General features: G+C 35.3%; 2 protein-coding genes and 1 long non-coding RNA gene across 8 annotated transcripts; 1 reads left to right on the top strand and 2 right to left on the bottom strand.

Annotated features, from left to right (window-relative positions):
- Positions 1-1,059: 1,059 nt before the first annotated feature.
- Positions 1,060-11,307, bottom strand: LOC106927454 (5-hydroxytryptamine receptor 3A-like). Its single transcript, XM_015003037.2, has 10 exons — positions 11,253-11,307; positions 10,256-10,413; positions 9,857-9,901; positions 9,609-9,718; positions 8,079-8,248; positions 7,159-7,319; positions 6,145-6,355; positions 5,903-6,061; positions 5,622-5,707; positions 1,060-1,892 (listed from the first exon to the last, which is right to left on the bottom strand). Exons 1-10 carry the CDS (start codon positions 11,290-11,292, stop codon positions 1,683-1,685), a joined length of 1,350 nt encoding a protein of 449 aa, XP_014858523.2. The 5' UTR covers positions 11,293-11,307; the 3' UTR covers positions 1,060-1,682.
- LOC148153708 (uncharacterized) lies at positions 2,257-4,717 on the top strand. 5 transcript variants are annotated; one of them, XR_015766332.1, is made up of 6 exons: positions 2,257-2,554; positions 3,581-3,669; positions 3,759-3,876; positions 4,053-4,120; positions 4,195-4,310; positions 4,410-4,717. It is a non-coding gene; the product is annotated as an uncharacterized LOC148153708 (long non-coding RNA). The 5 variants fall into 5 exon arrangements; XR_015766333.1 differs by having other exon boundaries at positions 3,560-3,669; XR_015766334.1 differs by lacking the exon at positions 2,257-2,554 and adding an exon at positions 2,570-2,969 and having other exon boundaries at positions 3,560-3,669.
- A 1,180-nt stretch (positions 11,308-12,487) lies between the features above and the next one.
- On the bottom strand, positions 12,488-18,876 carry LOC106927455 (5-hydroxytryptamine receptor 3A). 2 transcript variants are annotated; one of them, XM_015003038.2, is made up of 10 exons: positions 18,822-18,876; positions 17,572-17,729; positions 17,443-17,487; positions 17,226-17,335; positions 15,726-15,895; positions 15,481-15,641; positions 14,659-14,869; positions 14,439-14,579; positions 13,903-13,988; positions 12,488-13,272 (listed from the first exon to the last, which is right to left on the bottom strand). In XM_015003038.2, the coding sequence occupies exons 1-10, from the start codon at positions 18,859-18,861 to the stop codon at positions 13,054-13,056; spliced, it is 1,341 nt and encodes a 446-aa protein (XP_014858524.2). In that variant the 5' UTR covers positions 18,862-18,876; the 3' UTR covers positions 12,488-13,053. The 2 variants fall into 2 exon arrangements, with proteins under 2 accessions (XP_014858524.2, XP_087872494.1); XM_088016368.1 differs by having other exon boundaries at positions 14,421-14,579; positions 18,822-18,861.
- Positions 18,877-19,204: the final 328 nt, after the last annotated feature.

Below are 19,204 nucleotides of genomic sequence, written 5' to 3'. Positions count from 1 at the left end.
CAGCTAATTAACTCAGAATTATTTCAGCAGCACTACCAGGCAGACAACATATACAAATAGTTAAAAATAGTTTTTAACAATAAATTTAAACTCATAAGGCTGAATATTCCTGAGACTTACCAGAGACGAGGAGCAGAAAAAGGAAACCAACCAGCATCTTGACTCCCTCGTGCGTATTTGTCCTTTCAGCGGCTCTTTTGAGTTGATGTCTGCATGGTGTAGTACTGGAAAGGGGAGGTTCAAATCACAGCTGTAGCTGGAGGTCTGGTGTTTTTTGCTGGTTTTTCATTTTTTCCAGACATCCATTCTCAGACAGAGGCCACACCCACATATCCAAAATGAATGTATAAATTTACTTGCAGATCAAGTTACAAATGGAAACGTGCCCTGATGGTACATTAGATATTCAGTCTGGATTGTTTCCTTATTTTGGTGAAAAATTCCCAAAGAGAAACATGTAAGACTCTGCAGGGCGAGATCGTAATTGAATCTCTTTCCCCAAGCAAATGTAACATAAACAGGTGATTTGTGAACTCATTGGCACCATTAATTCAAAAGTCTCTCAATGCATACAGATCAATATGACAAAGGATTACTGTAAAAAAAATTATTTTAAACATTCTTATCTTGAAATGTATGAATGCTTTCCTTTTCAAATTCGAAAACTGAATAAGATATTAAAATATATCCCCTCATTTAAAATGTTTTATAGGGAATACTCATGTAATATTTATAAGATAAACAAAACCATTTTGATTTAATTTGATAAAATAAAGGTTCAATATCCATAAATGTTTGGATAGTTGTGCATTTGAAGCTCAACATATTTTCACTTTAGTAGGAAACACAACACAACTCTCTAAACGTCTTGAATGTATGAAACAGGAGTTCAGCACAAGTAGACCAGATACTTGCTGTAATGAGTAAAATTAATGTCCATCATTCTGCGTAATATGATTATGGTGCACAAAATAGCAGGCTGACGACAATAAATATGATTAATTTATTATGTAAAAAGAGCTGCAAGGTGAAAGAAGGATGATACAAGAGGATCAGACTGAAACAAAAAACATTTTATTACTGTGGCTTTTTCCTTTTTCATACACAAGATATAATGTCTTAAACTTTATTATTCCAGTCATCCATGCAGGGATCTTCTGGTACTGCTGCCCTGTACAAAACATTTATCCTAAACACACTTTTTATTTTCAAAGCCTATGGTCATTGGATATTTTAGATTGGACAAAACACCCACTGTGTTGCTGCATAAAATATACCAGGCAGGCATCTGCATACAAATGAAAGGAAATGTTGCATGTTTAAAAAATTGCACCAAGTGGGTCTAGATTTTAAGAATGAAGGAAATTTAGTTATATTTTATTGTCTCCATGTGTTAACATGAATGTATAAATTTTCTGTTTGAGTTTATTGAGACCCACATGGATTGGAATATCCCGACTATAAAGTATTGTTAACTGGATTCTCAAACTTTGCTTCAATTTCAATTTCAAACCTGCATAAATTTTGATTATAGTACAAAACAGAACGCTTCTAAAAGCACAGATAATATTTACAGTGACATTTCCACTCCAGTCATCATCCTTGGTCAAAACGTCGGCTATAACTTTCGCTAAAACACTACATACTGATCGGAATTGTAGTATAATGAATGATTTTCCTTTTTAAGAGTTCCACTCCATAAGGATGAAGGACAGGAAGAGCAAAACAGTTAAAACATAAAAAATAAAGAAAAGTCGGTTGATTCTCCTTGCCCAAAATACAGACTTCACTCTCTCCTCTCTGGGGCCAAAATGTTGATGCATCATGTTCTGCAGCTTCTTCAGCTCACTCAGCAAAGCGCTTGTGTCCCTCGAGTGGTCGCTGTTGTTCACCTGCAGCACATAGATGCAGTCGGTTCACTGGATTTTACTTTCAGATTCAGCTTTTTACAACTTTGTTCTACTCATCTCTGCCTTGTTTTTTATTCTGAGGAATCCGAGTGGTACGAGACACGAAACTGAAATCCTAGTATTGTCTTACCATGTTAAAACTATATTGTGTTACTGTGCAGAGGGCTGTGAATAGTGAGACGTGAAGTGGCTTTGCATATAGAAACAGAATCAACTTTGGTCTGATCATGATTTTATCCTTCTAAGATTATCTAAATTGAATATTTATGTAGAAAAAATGACTACATATTTCATATTTCACAAAGCCTATATTGAACAAAGATTAAACCAATAAAACACAGTAAAAAATGCTGGGTTATTTTCATAACCCAATTTCTGGGTTGAAGCTGTTGGGTCATAGGTTGGGTTAGTTTGACCAAATATTGGGTCAAAATTCATAACTCATGAGTTGGGTCAGAAATTTATCGGAAGTCTACATCTTGCACACTTCTGTTGGGCCAGGAGTTGGGTGGGTAGATTTACCCAAACGGTTGGGTTAAAGATGAAACTTGGAAGAAGCCACGCCCCTCTTCACAAGCCTCCATTTTCAACATGACTGTGAACATTGCATAATGGACTTCTCCTCTACTTTGAAATAAGACATGGTAAGTAAAAAGAAGATAAAGTTTCAACGTTTATAGAATTTTATACATAAATTGAATTTATTTCAAACATGTTTGATATTTATTTTTATGGTTATTTAAAATGTTTATTACGGTAGGTTCCTCTGACAAAGAGCTTCGGTGTTGCTACAATACGGATGTTGGGGAAAAAATAGATGAAGGGGAAGGGCACAATTTGTCAAGTAAATTAAATTCAGTTTTTAATATAACCTCAATCATATTTGTTCGTAACTTAACATAGTCAAATTTTTAAAAATCGATTTAGTTTTAAAAGAAAAGGTAGTTGACGGTTTGTCCCCTGATTTTTGCAATATGCGCGCGCATCCTTAGCGGGCTGAGGCTACGTGTTCGAACACCAGCAGTAATGGCGGAGGAGAGCGAGCAGAGCTTTAATAATGTGGGTATATTATGCTTTTTGAAAATAAAATAACTTTTGCAAAGTTATTAGGCGATAAATTAGTTGTGTAAACCTGAATTATGCGCTCGGTTTATTAACATATAGCTTAATTACAAACATGCTCGGACGTGTTCGCACTTATCGCTCCCCTCCAGCCGCCGGCTCGTCTCGCCCTCTGTCAGTTGACCGGGCGGAGCGGCTCGTTAAGCCGAGAGAGAACGACCGTCTCCCGGCACATTGCTTTCAAACTCCCGCTGGTTTTAGGCAACGAATTAAAAGCAAAACTAAGACAATATCTAATGTTAATGTTTGCTCATTTTATTATTATTGTTACTACGGTATTAATTACAAATACATTTATTTAAAGTTGGTGCTGAAAGTTATTCAGCACTAAGTTTGTGTTAAGTTTTACTTCTAAATTAAATTATATGTCATTTTATTTTATTAAGTGCTATATTTATTTTTAGGAACATAAAATTACTCTGAACATTTGAAATTGCTGGCTAATTACAAGTTATTTGCAGTTGAGACAGCTATAAGATTTAATTCAGTCATTAAAGTTTGATTTGTGATTTTGTCTTTTCTGATAGATTTTGTAATTTTACATCCAGGATCTTCAGGAGAATTAAGCGAAACCCAAACTCATTGTTCTCAACGAAGACCTTCTGCATGACCAAGAACATGAGTCTGCTCCCTCAAGGTATTGAAGCTCAGAAGAAATGTTCTCTAAAATGTTGTCATGCTTTTTAGTTACTGTAACATTTTAACACTAACTTATGTTTGATACAGAAGATGATGTAGTCCTGCAGCTGCTGCCAGTACCCCTTCCTGCTCCACCTTACTAATTTGGGAGAAGTTTCAGATCCATCAACCTGGAAATTCAGATGTTTTCATTGATATCCAGCCTGTAAGTCAACCTTCATCTCTGAATAATGCTCAGATTGTTTAAGTGCATCACATTCAATAGTGAGGTTTTGTGTTAAACTAGAATCAGTCAGAAATTAGTTTTTGAGAATGTAGCCCTTTACCTTTAAATTCACTAAAGGCCTGTTTTTGTGCTTCTCTCTCTTGTTCTCAACGAAGATCTTTTGTATGGCCAAGAAGAGAAAGGAGCGGCCGTCTTCTCAACAACATGAATTTTCTCCCTTAAGGTATTGAAGCTCAAGAGATGTTTATAAACTGTTAACATTTAACATTTTAACACAAGCTTATGTTTCCCATGCAGACAAGATGATGTAGCCCTGCAGCTGCTGCCAGTTCTCCTCCCTACTTACACATTTGGGAGAAGAGTTTCAGATCCATCAACCTGGAAGTTCAGAGGGTTTCATTGATATCCAGCCTGTAAGTCAACATTCATCTCTGAATCATGCTCAAATTGTTTGCTGTTTATATAAGTTCATCACTAATGGCCTGTTATTTTCTGTCTTCTCTCTCCATCAGGTTGGGACAAACCTGGTGGTGCATCTACAAAATGTGACAACCTGTATGTCCTCATGCAGGGAGACAGGCAAAATGCTAAAGTGTCGTTAAAAATGCTCCTTGTTTAATGGCTGAAAGGTTTACTTGTAGTTTGCTTTAAAACAGACTTTTTTTCATTAAATGTTTTCTAATATGGAGTAACAGATACTTCTGGAGTTGTAGCCAAATGAATTGAAGTGATTTAACTACTTATGTTTTGTAACTTTTGTAAATGAAATCTGCTGGCTCTATATATGTATCATGTGGAAATAAAAGAAGCTTTAAATTCATATGTCTTTTCCTGTTTTTATATAGTGAAATTTAAAATAATTTTTTTTAACCCAACTATAGTGGTATAATAACCCTTGTGTTGGGTTATGAATTTCAACCCAATTTTGGGTCAGTTTAACCAATTTAAACAAGTCAATTTAACCCAACGTTTGGTTAGTTGCCATGACCCAATGTGCTGGGTCAAACCCTCAACCCAACCCAGTTGGGTTAAAACAACCCAGCGTTGGGTCGGTCCATATTTGACCCAGCGCTGGGTTACGTATTGGGTTATTTTTAACCCAGCAGTTTTTACTGTGAAGAGTTCTAGAGTTTGATTTTGGCCCAGTGGTCTACAGGCTTTACAATCCAGAGCTATTCTTGTTCACAGTCCAGCTAAATAAAACTTTTGAACTGTAAATCTGCTCAAAACAATCTGCTCAAACAATAAATCTGCTTTATTGTTTGAATAAAGACAACTTTTAATATTTGATAAATGTCTGCTTTAGGAAATATATTATTTTTAAAAACGCAACATTTTATTTCTATTTTTAGGTTTTGAAACTAAGAAAAACAAACATTTGCAAAAAGATGCTAGATAGATTTTCTTTTGTTTACTTTAATTTGCAAGACTTGTATTTGTTACATCAATTTAAAAATATTTGTTGGTTTTTCATTAACCCTCCACCACCGTGTGTGACAGTGGGCACCAGATGTTTGTGCTGATTTGTACATGAACTTGGACTCAACTTCAAAGAAAGAGATCGGATAGTACCAAAAGATAATCAGAAAAAAGATAAACCATAAATTATTCCTAAATTAGAAGTGTGTTTATTCTAAACTGCATTCAATTGATTTTTTTCAAACCAAGTGTAATAAGTGTAAAAAAGCCTAATAATTTGTATAGAACATGCACATGATACTTACCTCGTCGTCCACAGTAAGGAGCTCATGCTGCTTCTCACCTTCACAGACTCTGTGGCTGCAGCTGCAGCCATTTTGTTTTTTAATTTCTAAAAGAACAACACATTTGTTAGAAAAAGGAGCATGGATACATCTTATTATTTAAACATACAAACTTTGCAGGATTTTTTTCCTTTTTTAAAAATTTGCATGGGATTCATTTATTGTAGGTACATAATGAACTAAAAAACTACACATTTTATATGAGTGGAAACACACAAACAGTAATATAAGATCTATCTCACCTGTGCTGCAGTCCTTTGTTTTCATTTGTTTATTTTTTTCCTCCCCACTGTCACACAAGCCGAGTTCATCTTCAGAGTCTTTATCTATCAGGTACGTTACTAGGATTGTCTCCAGCAGACTGAGCAGCATCAGAGCAAAGATCACAATGCAGTAGGTCGCTTAGAGACAGAAACAGGCGATTAGTGACATTTGTTTGAGTTTCTCAAGTCAAATGGAAACTCTTCAGTTCCCGGCTTTTTACCTATCAGTGGAGTCTTGTTGGACATGGAGGGCAGGATGTCATTAAGGATGAGCAGGAGGACAGAGATGGCCAGCAGCACCGTGACTTTGAAGCCCAGCTTCTCCCCTCGATGGTCAGCGATGAAGAAAGAGGCGAGGTCCAGGATGAGGAAAAACAGGATGGGCAACAGAAAGTTTATGACATGGAGTAGAGGTCTCCTCTTTATGGTGACCTGACAACATTTAAAAACAAAGAAAGGTTTTAATTTCCTGAACTTCTTGAGGAGCTTTTTAAACAAAGGATATTAGGCTAGCAAGACATTCAAACCTCAAAAATAGTGTTTTTTGTGTTCTTTGGTACAAATAATCATAACCTCTGAAATTTACTTTTGCATTTTGGTGAAGACAACTGTCATTTGGTATTTACAATGCAGATGTTTTCCCAAATCATTTTCTGAATTGTACTCATAAGTATTAGACGTAAAGAGCAAAACAAAAACATAACTTTGAAATAAATAAGATATTATTATATATTATATACTGAAAATCGTAAATATAGTTTTTGATCCTGAAAATGTAAGAATTGACTTCACTGATCAACTAGACTCAATGAACTTAAAAAACACAGAAACATGTGAGTGATGTAGCCTAGCATAAAACAGGTATAATGAACGCTTTGCTGTCAACCTGCTGACCCTAAAAAAACAACTCATTTTCTTTTAAATCTGCCAGCTGTCTGGGAAGTATTTAGAAAAAGAAAACATATCCTAATGTCATGTAAAATATAAACAATTTGGAAGCGCTGTTTCTACAGGTCACTAGCTAAGTGTTAGTCACTAATCATGCTAAATGGGACATCTGCTGAGAAGCTCTTTTTTTTGTACTAAACCAAAGACACATTTCACAGCTTTTAATGAGTCAGGGCTACACTTGGTTCAAAATCTAAATCTAACTCACTAGATATTGCCTTATCTAGTGAGTTTGTTTTATCATTGCACCCCTTTGCTGACTTATTTTTGTTTTCAGCGTTGTTTACCTTGTAAACTAGCAGTTCCCAACGCCTATCATACAAGCTGATGTTGGCGCTTTCGACGGACATTTTCAGGAACTCCCACTCTCCCTGTGTCTTCATTACCTCTCTGGAAAACTGTGTGGCCCGAGAGGAATTTGAGAAAGGAAAAATTCGAATTTCTTTTACTGTTGGGAGATAAAAGAAAATTAAATGAGGGTCCAAGCTGCTAAGGAGTCTGAGCGATTGGTGTAATAATCGCTCGGATGATGACACAAGCATGAAACTTCTCATAATTGTTCCCTATCAGATATCTATCAATTTCAGAAGTAATTGCCTTAGTAACGGTTGCTAGGTAACACGTTTTGGACAGTAACTGACTGCTAAAAAACATCAATAACTTTATCTTTAGAAAAATTCAATTTATTACAAGAACTATAAAACCTTATATTGAGAAAAATGGCAATACTAGTAGCTATTTCAAGCTCTCAAAAAGACTATTATGTTTCCATCTAGAGCTTTAAATTTTAATAGCTTGTGTAACTAATGGATTTCGATCAATTAAATGCTTCACCAAATTGTACCTCCATTTATTGCCCATCCATCACCATTTCATCCTAATCTGTTTTGTAACCCAAACAAATCTTTTGATTTTTTCTCTGAACCAAATTTATTTGTTTGGTTCTCTTTGCATGGTATTTATTTGATGTACTCAAAATAAAATAAACTCTTGACTGCTCAAACTAAGATCAGTATAAGTAACTTATTTCTGTAAGCTATATTTATTGAAGATGCATAACTATAGTTCCAAACAGTTAATTATTCTTTTTCAACATGCATTAATCAGTCAAATTTATTTGCATAGTTTAGCAACAATTGTACTAATTGCTCATTAGTATCATTGTTTTAAAAGTGTATAAACATGGGGGCGACTCACAGATACCCACCACAATGTATCGCAGAACCAATGGACAGGCTGCACTCCTGCGTGTCAAAAGGAAACTTGTGGACGTCCATCTTGCAGGTGCTAATCACCCGCATGTCCTCGTCATAAAAGACAGTCCCATCATGACTCACCAGAATGTATGGATTTTGAGGAGAGTCATCCTTCTCTATCCTGAAACATTACTCAGGAACACACACACACACACACACACACACACACACACACACACACACACACCCTTGTTAATGTGTCACAGGAGGCCTAAAAGAAGCTTAGTGGGTTGTGGGGCCGACCCTTTCTAGAGGTCCTAGAACTATGAAAAAAATCTGGCTAGTCCCCCCAAAAATGTTGATACTAAAAATCACGTTCAATAAACACAATTTGAAACTTTATTTTACATGTTAGTTTTTTAGTCACGTGTCGCCTATTTCTAATATTCATGCTTTGCAGGGTCCACCGCTACACACATGAGATTTTTAGTCTGTTATGGGGCTTGCTTTTAATGTGCAAGCTGTAAGAGACCCGTCTTTACACACACATGATTTTTCACACATACACATGAAACATTCAGATGACACATTTCATGTTCACAATGAACTGATTAACAGATGTTAAACTTTTAACTGTGATAGAACTGTTTGCCAAGTATTATACTGAAAGTGATAATCATATTTGAATAAAAATTAACACACAATAAAATTGTTTACCTCTGCAAATGCAGTACCAGCAAATATTAAATTGTAGCATTTTATAAAGACACAAAACTAAATGTGTAATTTACTCTTCATGATCGTTCTATAAAATTTCTTAGTTAAACTTAGATTTAAAAATTAGATTTATTCATTGTATGTTTTCGCTTTTCAACTCTAGATTAACTTTGTCGGAATGAATTTCAACACAGTAGGAAAAAATATACCTTAAAAGGGAGTCCAGCAAATTATTTTAATATAAATTTAAAAAAATAAATTCAAACCTGCATTGTGAGTCTGATGAATTACTTTTTGTCTTTCATTTCTAAAAGTGAAAGAAAATTTTACATGTAGTTGGGGGGGGGGGACGTTGTTTTGTTTTTTTATTATTATTATTTACCATATTTTTTCATTCTTGTTGGTTTCAGTTTTGTAGATATCTCATGTAACACACAGCCTTCTCAGAATATTCCCTCTAACCTTCATTTTGATGCTTAGGTCAAATGTGCTGTTTGTTCTTGTTTTTCTGTAACTTGAAACATTATTTGGTACGATAAAGTTTCAGTTAAAGTTGAAGTACAATACATTTACATTTTGCATATCAGTTTGGCCTGTTTTGACTACTGCTGCCAATGGCCACATTGGATGTATATTTTCAGTGCCTCAGAAGGAGAAATTTACTAAAAGTGGTGAGAGGTTGTGATGAATGAAAACAAGAAGAGAATCTGTAAAGTCTATGTTAGTTTTTAACAATAATGCTATTGAAATATTCAGCCATCATGTATGTGGTTTTTTAAATTTGTGCAGATATTAAAGTCAACATCTGTATACTGAAGGCTTACATCTCATAGATGAAGAGGTCAGGTCTCCAGAGAATGCTTTTAGGAACTGAAATCTCAGTGATCCCACAAAACTGAGCTGGATCCCAAGAGATGCGTTCGTCTTTCCATTGCTGCATAAAAGCAGATAACAAAAAATAAGTAACAAAAAATCTGCCCTAAAACGGAAGGCAACACTTGTAATGGTAATATTTGTTGACATATGAATAAAAATTAGATAAAAGTTGTCAAAATTAATTTAATTGGCTCACCACTGACACCCAGACGAAAGGTACAAAGGTTTGTGTTTTCTCAACCTAAGAGTAAGGACATAAACATTTTCAGAAAATTGACCAACATTAATTATCTGATGAGTAGGGATGCTCCAATCTGATCCTAAGTATTGGTTTGGGTTCTACAGTGATCTATTTCGAAGTCAGTGGCTGAAATTACCTCCTGATCTTCGTTGTCGTTGTTTTCATAGTGATTTTGTCAGCTTTGCCACAATGTACTCTGCAGCTCCCCATTGCAAAGAAAGACTTTTAGATCAACCCATTTTCAGTGCAAAAACTTATAAAGTGTTTTGCATATTGCTTTATTCCTTTGTCCATTAAAATATCAGAATCAGGACATCCATACTAATGAGCCTCACATCAAAAAGCATACAGTACCACTGACAGAATGGCGTAGAGGATCATATCCATCTTCACCACTGTGGTGTGTGTGTGGTCCAGAACGGGTCTGGTCATTTTAAACACATTGGTGTCCACTGTCAGGTTTAAGTAATCCAGAACATCCTGATAACTGCAAACTTTACAGGACACCCCACCTACAGAAAGACAATCCATACCAAGAGTTACTGAAGGATTTAACAGAAATACAGCATTTTTGGAATAGGTGTATTAAATCACATAAGCATAGCTTAATTAACTGCTCAAACTTCTTGGTGAATAGAACTTTTCAATGTTTTTTTTTCTTTCTACACAGATAATTACTTTGAGAATGAGCCGCATTTACTTAGATTCCCTCTCATCCAGGTCATGTTAAAAATAAAAGTTTATCTTGTTTCTTGATTAAGTTTCACTTCTCATCCAAAATGCTGCTTCAGTGCTGAGAGTATTTACAAGTAACAAGCCTGTAAGTTAACGTCAGAACAATAACATTAATAGAGCCATAAAAAATGCGGCCATTAACACTGCCACTTTGAAATGTTGCTGACTAAAAGCAGGAATTATTATGCCGTCATTCATTCACTGTAGTTTTTAGTTATTTGTCACACAATGTATCTAACTGAAAATATGTGTACAAAAGATGCACCTGTAAGTAATAGACCGCTGGTTTTATGTTTCTGTCGGCTAACAATTTGATTTGTTGTGAAGCCTATGTCCTGCTGCTAAGGTGAATCTTTAAGTTAAAATCTGATTATTTATAAAACAAAACTTTTATAGCTTGAGAGCTAGATAACATTTGTACTTCAAAATTACTTCAGCTATAAATTTAAACTACTCGAATGAAATTTCTCTCAACATGTACATTTTGAATGTGCATAAAGTTAGTTCATGTCACTACATAGAACACTTGTAGGCAACAAATATTTGAAATGTTATTGCTCTGGTATCAAATTAAATAAAGTCCTAAAACAGAAATGCATATTTAAAAGAAACTTACCTGTGAAGATAACAAGAAGAAAAAATGAAATGTGCATCATCTCAGGAGCTTTTTGCAGTCTACTGTTGCTGGGACAGTCCTTTATTCTCATCAGTGAAGTCCAACCAAACACATTTAAATGAGCTATCCCTCCATTGTAGACATGTGTGACACATAATTAGCTTACAGAGGGAGGGGACAAACATTGCCTGCAATTTATCTGACTTTGATACTTCTGACAGCTGAGATTTCTGCAACAGATGACTTTAAAAAAGCCAAACTGGATATAAAAAGCAGGTGGAAGACATCCGTCAGCTTAAAGCCAGAGATAATGTGACTTTACAGCTTGCTGTCAACAAGAAGAATAATAGGACCAATTTAGCTCTGAACTTGTGACTTGAGCTCACAGTTAAAGGAGAAGATGATGCAACATGTACAATTTGATTAGAATGGAACTGAGACAATGTGAGAGCAACATTATGAGCTCTGTCCCCAATTAAAGCCACTTGTTTTATTGTTGTCTCCTGCCAGTCTCATTGTGGGCGGCTGAGCGCTGAAACCCAATTTTCTCAGCAGGAGACCCATCTTCATGACAAAGTTTGCTCAAAGCCTGGGATTAACATTGTAGGGTCTTCTCCTGTCATCCATTACCATGCAGAGAACTTTAAAGATGCCAAAAGGAGGGTTGTGAAATAAAATAGAAAATTTGAAACATTAAATTCAAAACATGCAACTAGTATATAGACTGATTAAAGTCAGAGTGATGTATTTCAAGAGTTAACTTTAATTAATTTGAATAAGTGTGACTTACATTAAAAGATAATAATCCACACACCTCCATATTATAAAATAAATAATTTTTAATTCACAAACATCATCTTTCTGGAGAATATGTCTATGTCATATTGTGGATTATAAGCAATCAATATTTGCTAAAATGTATTTTTTAACCAAAAATTGGAAAAGGATAATATTGTACCAAAGAATATGTAAAGCCTGTGACTTAGTCCACAAATTCATTAGAAAACAAGTAATAATTCCTCATTTGTTGTTCCCCCTCTTTCTATTTTGATGTGCATTCATGTTTTCTCTTTTGTTTGGCGCACATCAATATCAAAGTCAGAATACTAGAGTAAATGTTTATATTTAAAAGACAGCTAATAGTGTGTACGCAAAGAGAAATAAATGAAAAGGAAATGTGGATGTGAACTATGCCTTCATGTCAAGCCTATTAGCAGCACTAATAAAAGCAAGACTCCTTTTTTCATGTATTTATTTCAGATAACATGTTAACTCAGTCAAGATTTTTTTTTTCTGACAATGGATCCCATATTATTACTCCACATCTATGCCATCTGCATTAGCTCTGTATTAGCTCTCATTAATATGAGATGCATTAGTGGTTTATACATTTTTAACTTTTAAACTGAGTGGAACACTTTGTCTTCTACAATATGCAGCTGCATTTTAAAAACATGCACATTTTATTTCTTTAGAAACACGTTCAAAATGTAAATTCTCAAATTCTCCAATTAAATTTCATTACAATTAAATACTTTCCTTTAACAGGGACCAGGAGGTCTCTCTGTGAAAACATTTTTTCTTTCTCTTTGATCACTTTTAAATTTGCTTCTTTTTTGCAAATTGCTCATCTGCTGAATTAAAGGTGACTCTGTGCATGTATTTAGTGAAGTCTGCTTTGGGACTTCAGTCCAAAACAAAGCAGACTGTGTGCAAAACAGCTGCCAAAAATGGGGTAAACTGGACAACTTTTACATATTAAACAAGTTCCATTTGCAGCAATTCAATTGCACTTAGATTTCTAAGACTTCCATTCTCTGAAGATAAGGTAGAGAAAGAGGAAAACTGTGATGGTGTAGCAGATGAAGAAAGATCTGTTGATTCTTTTTGCCCAAGACACCATCTTTACTTTTTCTTCTCTGTTGCCAAGATGGACGTAAACAGTTTTCTGCAGCTTCTTCAGCTCATCCAGGATCAACAGCAGCACATGAGATTCTCCTGATGGAAGAGTGCTGTTCACCTGGAGATAATCAGATGCTAGTATTGTTCTTGTTGCATCGGACACCATTTGACACAAACTTGCAAGACTGCTGAGGCTTCACTCATGAACAAGTGTAGCTGGCTATCACCGTGCTAGGCTGTGAGAACGCATGAATAACCTGGGCCAGATTCTTTGAAGCAGACGATATGAACGCATATTAAGGCTGTTGTAGATAGAAAAAATTTCTGCCAAAACAAACTCAGACATTTTGAGATTAATCTCAAAACTTCTGGTTGTATTTATTACTACTAAAGTGGCATTAGAGTAAAAAATAGTACAAAGAAGAGTGAAAGACCAACAAATAAGTAAAGTCACATCATAACAAACCTGCTTTAGCACTCAATTTATTTTAAATGAAATGTAAAAACTGGCTATAGATGATAATTTGTCTGTATTCCAGATTTGTATGATCATCATCAGGCCACTGTTTGTCCTATTACAATTTAAAATAGGACAATAGGACAATAGGACCCTGAAAAGTCCCAATAGTGTTTCAGTTTTCTCTGTTTTGCTGCATTTGGGTAGAAATTTGTCTCTGGAACATGCAAACAGTTTGCATTTCCAAATCTAATGCAAAATATGAGTTTCTATATAAATATGATGTCATACCTCTTCAAGTACAGGAAGAATCTCATGCTGCCTTTCCTTTTCTGCAACTCTGCAGATGCTTTTACAGATGGTTTGCTCCTCATCTTCTAAAAGCAAAATAAGTTTTTTTAGGAATTTGTCTGCAGACATAAGAAGTATAATAAAAAGGCATGTAGCACAAAAAGAGTAAGCACCTTTCTCTGGACTTTATAGAAACAGACAGATAAAACCATCGCTTTACAGATATTTTAAAAACTAGAATTTAGCATGTAAATGTTTAAAATATTTATGTGTTGGGTAACATGGCCTAAATTTATTATTCTGACTGTTCTTCTGCCAGAAGGAATAAAACAATAAACTTTCCTTTCATGTAATCTAAAAGGAGACGTAAAATTATGACCAAGAATATGGGACTTCTAAGGCTCTGGGAGTCAAAAACTAATGTGCATAATGGAAGAAAGACGAGAAATGAAAGAATAAACTTTGAAATTTTTTGTGCAGCTACAAGTTGAGTATCAATGCATTAATGTGAGATTTACTGATCTGATGCTTCTCACCTTTGTCACAATTGGTATTTTTTTGCTTGCTGTCCTGGTTTTCCTGTGGGCTGAACTCATCTTTTTCAATCAGATAAGTGACCAGGATCGTCTCCAAAAGACTCAGCAGCATCAGAGCGAAAATCACAATGCAGTAGGTCGCTAAGTGGAGCAGGAAACCGTATTAGTATTGTTTGTTTGAGAAGTTTAACATAGATTTGTGTTAGTGAACAGTTTGTACCGATCAGTGGAGTCCTGTTGGACATGGCAGGCAGGATGTCATTAAGGATGACCAGGAGGACAGAGATGGCCAGCAGAACCGTGACTTTGAAGCCCAGTTTCTCCCCCCGATGGTCCGAGATGAAGAAGGAGGCGAGGTCCAGGGAGAGGAAGAACAGGATGGGCAACAGGAAATTGATGACATGGAGGAGGGGCCTTCTCTTTATGGTGACCTGAGGAAATGCATGTAAACTGTTTAACTGAGATTGTGTTACTTGGTTTTATCAATTTTAGAGTATTTTTCCAAGACTATTGCTATAGGGAAATATGTTACATTATTTGGATTTTTGAGCATCTAAAATTGCCCAGACATTTTTATCAAGCAGAGACATACTTGCAGAAACAGCTTTATATTAATTGCCTTTCTTCACTTTGTGTTTTTGCAGGTGATAAATAAGCCTGTCGCAATAGCAATTATTCAATTAAGATGAGCTAGATAAATTTCACCACTCTTATGATTAATTATTTTTGAAAGGGAATTTTTATGCACAGAAACTTCATATTTCATTTTATTCATGTTTATAGTTGTGTGTGCTTTTTATTTCCTTTTTATTCATTGCTTTGGATTGTTGTGCTTTATTTTTGCATATTTAAAATGTCTTCCAGTGTAGAGTATTTTGTGCAAAATGAAAGCTTATTAGTCTTTGATCGGGTGAACTTGCATTTCGTTTCCATTATCATGTTATTAGTTTAAAAAACAACATTATTGTTTATCAAAATAATTTCTGGGATAATTTATCGCCCAGTAAAATGAGTTGTTGTGGCAAACCTGTGTGTTACATACTGTATATATGAGCATGTCCCAGCTTCTGTTCTCGTAGGTAAGAAGGGAGTTGTTGACAGACAGATGCAGGAACTCCCACTCTCCCTGCGTCTTCATGATCTGCTGTGAAAACTGAGTAACCCGAGACGAGTTCGAAGACGGAAGAATCCGCATTTCCTTCTCTGCTGGCAGAGAAAACACAGGGCAGTAAATGAAAGGCAATTCATAAAAGCCGTGTGGCAGTCATAACATTGACAGAAACGCACCGCAGTAAACTGAAGAACCAATCGATATGCTGCACTCTTGAGTGTCAAAGGGAAACTTGTGGACATCCATCTTGCAGGTGGTGACGACACGAATGTCGTCACCAGCAATGACGGTGCCGTCGAAATTCACCAGTACGTTCAGGTACCGAGGCGAGTCGTCCTTCTCTATCCTGAAGCAAAACACACATGTGCAGCACGTTTCTTTTTATGGTGCGATTTGGGAGCGTTTACATGAAATCTGAAATAAACTGAACCAACAGAGGCTTAATTTTCTCCTTACAGCTGCAGGATAACTGTTTGCTTATCATTATTCTGTAAATACCGGCACATACTTTAATAAAGATGAGAACACAGTAAACTAATTGACCAAAGCATAACTTTCCTTATTGTTGCAGAATTATTCAATTCTGCAACACGTGCAGAATTTAATAATATGTTGCACATGTTGACATGTCTTGTTTTAAGCTGGTTCTTTTAGCTTGTTTCTTTTTTGTTGTTGTTGTTGATGTAGTTTGAACTTTATATACTCCAGACGCAAATGCATAAATATGACTAATTAATAAAAACTGGGGGTTTTCTCACAAGGTCGTGGAAGAGCTGGTTGCCAGTCCATCAAAGGGCAACACAGAAATACTCAAATCTAAGAAAATTTTAGAATATCCACCCAAAATATGATACTTTGCTGGGAACTGTTTGGTATTTTTTAAGTTCTGTTGAATCTGTTATTTATGAAGTCTTCGTAAACTGGTTTTCAACTTGGATGAATAAAAAATATGATTAAATGTGAAATGTCTTTTTAACAAGTTGCAACTATATGTAGTGCCTTGACATTGTTATACTTAAATGCACATTTCAAATAAAGTGGAAAAAAAAATCCGCTATGTTTTTTAATGCTTTGGTTTAAATCAAAAATTTGAAGTCTCACATAGAGTTGTATTCAGCTATCAATATGTGTCTACCTGCTTTGCACATCTAAAAGAGACTGAAATTGTTTCCCATTTTTCTTTGTCATAGCTCAACTTTGGTAAGATTGGTTGGAAATCATCTGTGAACATCAATTTTCATGTCTTGACAGATTTCCAGTTTAATTTAGGTCTGGACTTTGACTGGGCCATTCTAATATGAATTTGCTTTGATCTCAACCATTTTGCTGTAGTTCTGGGTTTGTGTTTAGGGTCATTTTCCTGCCGGAAGGTGAACTTTCAACCTCTTTCTCAAGCATTTTACAACCTCTAACATATTTTCTTTCAGGATTATCCTATATTTAACTTCACTGAATTTTATTTAGGAGTATACATTATACCGTTTTTTCACAGTAAAAAAAAGTGAACTGGTACCATTTTCCTTCCATTTCGCAATCATACACTACTTTTTGTTCAATTGTCACATAAAAAACAAAATACAATGAAATCTTAACGTTTATGCGTATAAATTAAATAATCCGCCTGTGTTTGTTTTGGTATAAATGTAGGTAAATGTCTGTGTGTGATGTAGGCTTACATCTCGTAGATGAAGAGATCTGGTGTCCAGAGCAGATCTTTAGGAACCGAAATATGAGTGATTCCACAAAACTGAGCCGGGTCCCAGGAGATGAACTCGTTGTTCCACTGCTGCAGTAAATTAAGTAGAAACCAATTAAACAACGGAGCCAAACAGAATACAAGAAGGTGATTAAGCTATGCACTTTAGACTTTTTCAGATCTCGCTTTTGACTGACCATTGATGTCCAGATGAAAGGAACAAAGGTTTGTGTTTTTTCCACCTGAGAATAAAGACAAACACATGTGAAACACCTTTCAGGTAACTGATAAATCACACATCCTCTAAGCTGCAGTGCAGCCCGTACCACCGCCAGGATGGCATAGACGATGATGTCCAGCTTCACCACAGTGAGGTGTGTGTGGTCCCGAACGGGCCGGGTCAGTCTGAACACGCTGTTGTCCGCTGTCAGGTTCAGGTAGTCCAGAACGTCCTGATAGCTGCACACTTTGCAGAACCCGCCATCTGCAGAGGAGCAGACATCCTCCAGGATTTCATTCGGAAATCTTGTGCACAAACCAAAGCTCGGTATCACACTGCAGTCTTTTATTGTTTTATGTTTGTTAAAGTAGTTTTTATTTTCAAAATTTACTGTTAATCCAGATTTCAAGAAAAACAAGACTGTTGTGTAAAATCCTAGTTATTACATGTTCAACTCTTAACAATTGTGAAAATATTGTATAAATATTCAACAAACATTTTATTTCCTGTATTGCATTGTACTGTGCTGTATCTTATCATATTAGCTGTGCTTTGGTTTTTTAGGAGGAGGTTTTAAATACACATTCTATTAAAATACTAGAAATAGCACATGATCAACACATACAACGGTCTGTATATGTTGATTGGAAGATAAAATGTTCGTTAAATTAAATTTTGTTGAGTTTTAATATTATACATGATTCATTGTGTTTTAATTTCTTTTTCTACATTTTACAGTTGACTAAAAAGAAACAGTCAAGGATTTCTACAATTTTTAAAAATATATATAATTGAAATTATGAAGTGTTTACACTCTTTGTTTCAAAAAAATACAGTATGAGTTTATAGATTTTAGCTAGAAATCAATATAATGCATGTATCCTCCCTCAAGAAATGAATAAAAGTACATTTAGTTAGTTTATTGTTTTAGTTTGGTTTTGTTTTTTACATTTTATTCACCCATTCATAAAAAGGTTGATTATTACACAATTTTAAATATATTCTGGAAATTTACACTAACTATACTTTTAGTAAGAAAGATAAAAACAATCTTCACTTAAATTAAATTTAAAATTTAATTAGTAAACTATAATTTCATCTACAACTGCTGTTTTTTGAAGGTGTTTTTTTATTATTATTTGTTTTTGATAAAAATCATGCAGAGATTGTAGGTTTCTGGTTAAGTTACTTCATGCACATATTGAGTTTAAGCGTCAAACAGAAGTAATTTGAAATATGCAGGTTCAGTAATTATTTAAGTTCCAGCAGATCTCTTACTGAAATTTTAAAATCTAAAATCCCCAGAGAGGAACATTATGTGATTATTTTTAAGGTGTGCAGGTTTAAGAAACTGACCTGTCAGGGTGAGCAGCAGGAGGAAGGCAGCACCGGTCATCTCTGCAGCTTTTTGCACGTCTCTGCTGTTTGAGCTGAGGGTCTTTTATTCTCAGCTGGAGGCTGCTCACAGAAAACCATTCCTCTCCTGCCTGAAATGGAAAAAAAAACTTCTTATGTAGACACATATGGCACATAATTAGCTTACAGAGGGAGGAGACGTAGACTATTTGACATATATCAGGTTTAACTTGGATCCTTCTGACAGCCAGTGATGGCTATGATTGTTTTGGGTGGAAAGTGACAAAAATCCAAACTCAGTAGAAAGGCAGGCTGTGTGCTCAGAGGCAGAGATAATATGATTTTACAGCTTCCTGTCACTGAGAAGAGGAATAAGGCGAATT

This window comes from Poecilia mexicana, unplaced genomic scaffold (assembly GCF_051168715.1).
Source record: "Poecilia mexicana isolate PSO_F unplaced genomic scaffold, ASM5116871v1 scaffold_19, whole genome shotgun sequence".
NCBI lineage: Eukaryota > Metazoa > Chordata > Actinopteri > Cyprinodontiformes > Poeciliidae > Poecilia > Poecilia mexicana.
This window is presented reverse-complemented; position numbering and strand designations above follow the sequence as displayed.

Excerpts from the sequence above, each read along its gene's own strand:
- LOC106927455 (XM_088016368.1), bottom strand. The coding sequence starts at position 18,861 with ATGACCGGTGCTGCCTTCCTCCTGCTGCTCACCCTGACAG. Across the intron at positions 17,488-17,571 it reads TCTATGCCATCCTGGCGGTG|GTGGAAAAAACACAAACCTT; the intron begins GTACGGGCTGCA and ends CTTTATTCTCAG. Across the intron at positions 15,896-17,225 it reads GATCTCTTCATCTACGAGAT|GATAGAGAAGGACGACTCGC; the intron begins GTAAGCCTACAT and ends GTTTTGCTTCAG.
- LOC106927454 (XM_015003037.2), bottom strand. The coding sequence starts at position 11,292 with ATGATGCACATTTCATTTTTTCTTCTTGTTATCTTCACAG. Across the intron at positions 9,719-9,856 it reads CTTTCGTCTGGGTGTCAGTG|CAATGGAAAGACGAACGCAT; the intron begins GTGAGCCAATTA and ends GCTTTTATGCAG. Across the intron at positions 8,249-9,608 it reads GACCTCTTCATCTATGAGAT|GATAGAGAAGGATGACTCTC; the intron begins GTAAGCCTTCAG and ends GTAATGTTTCAG.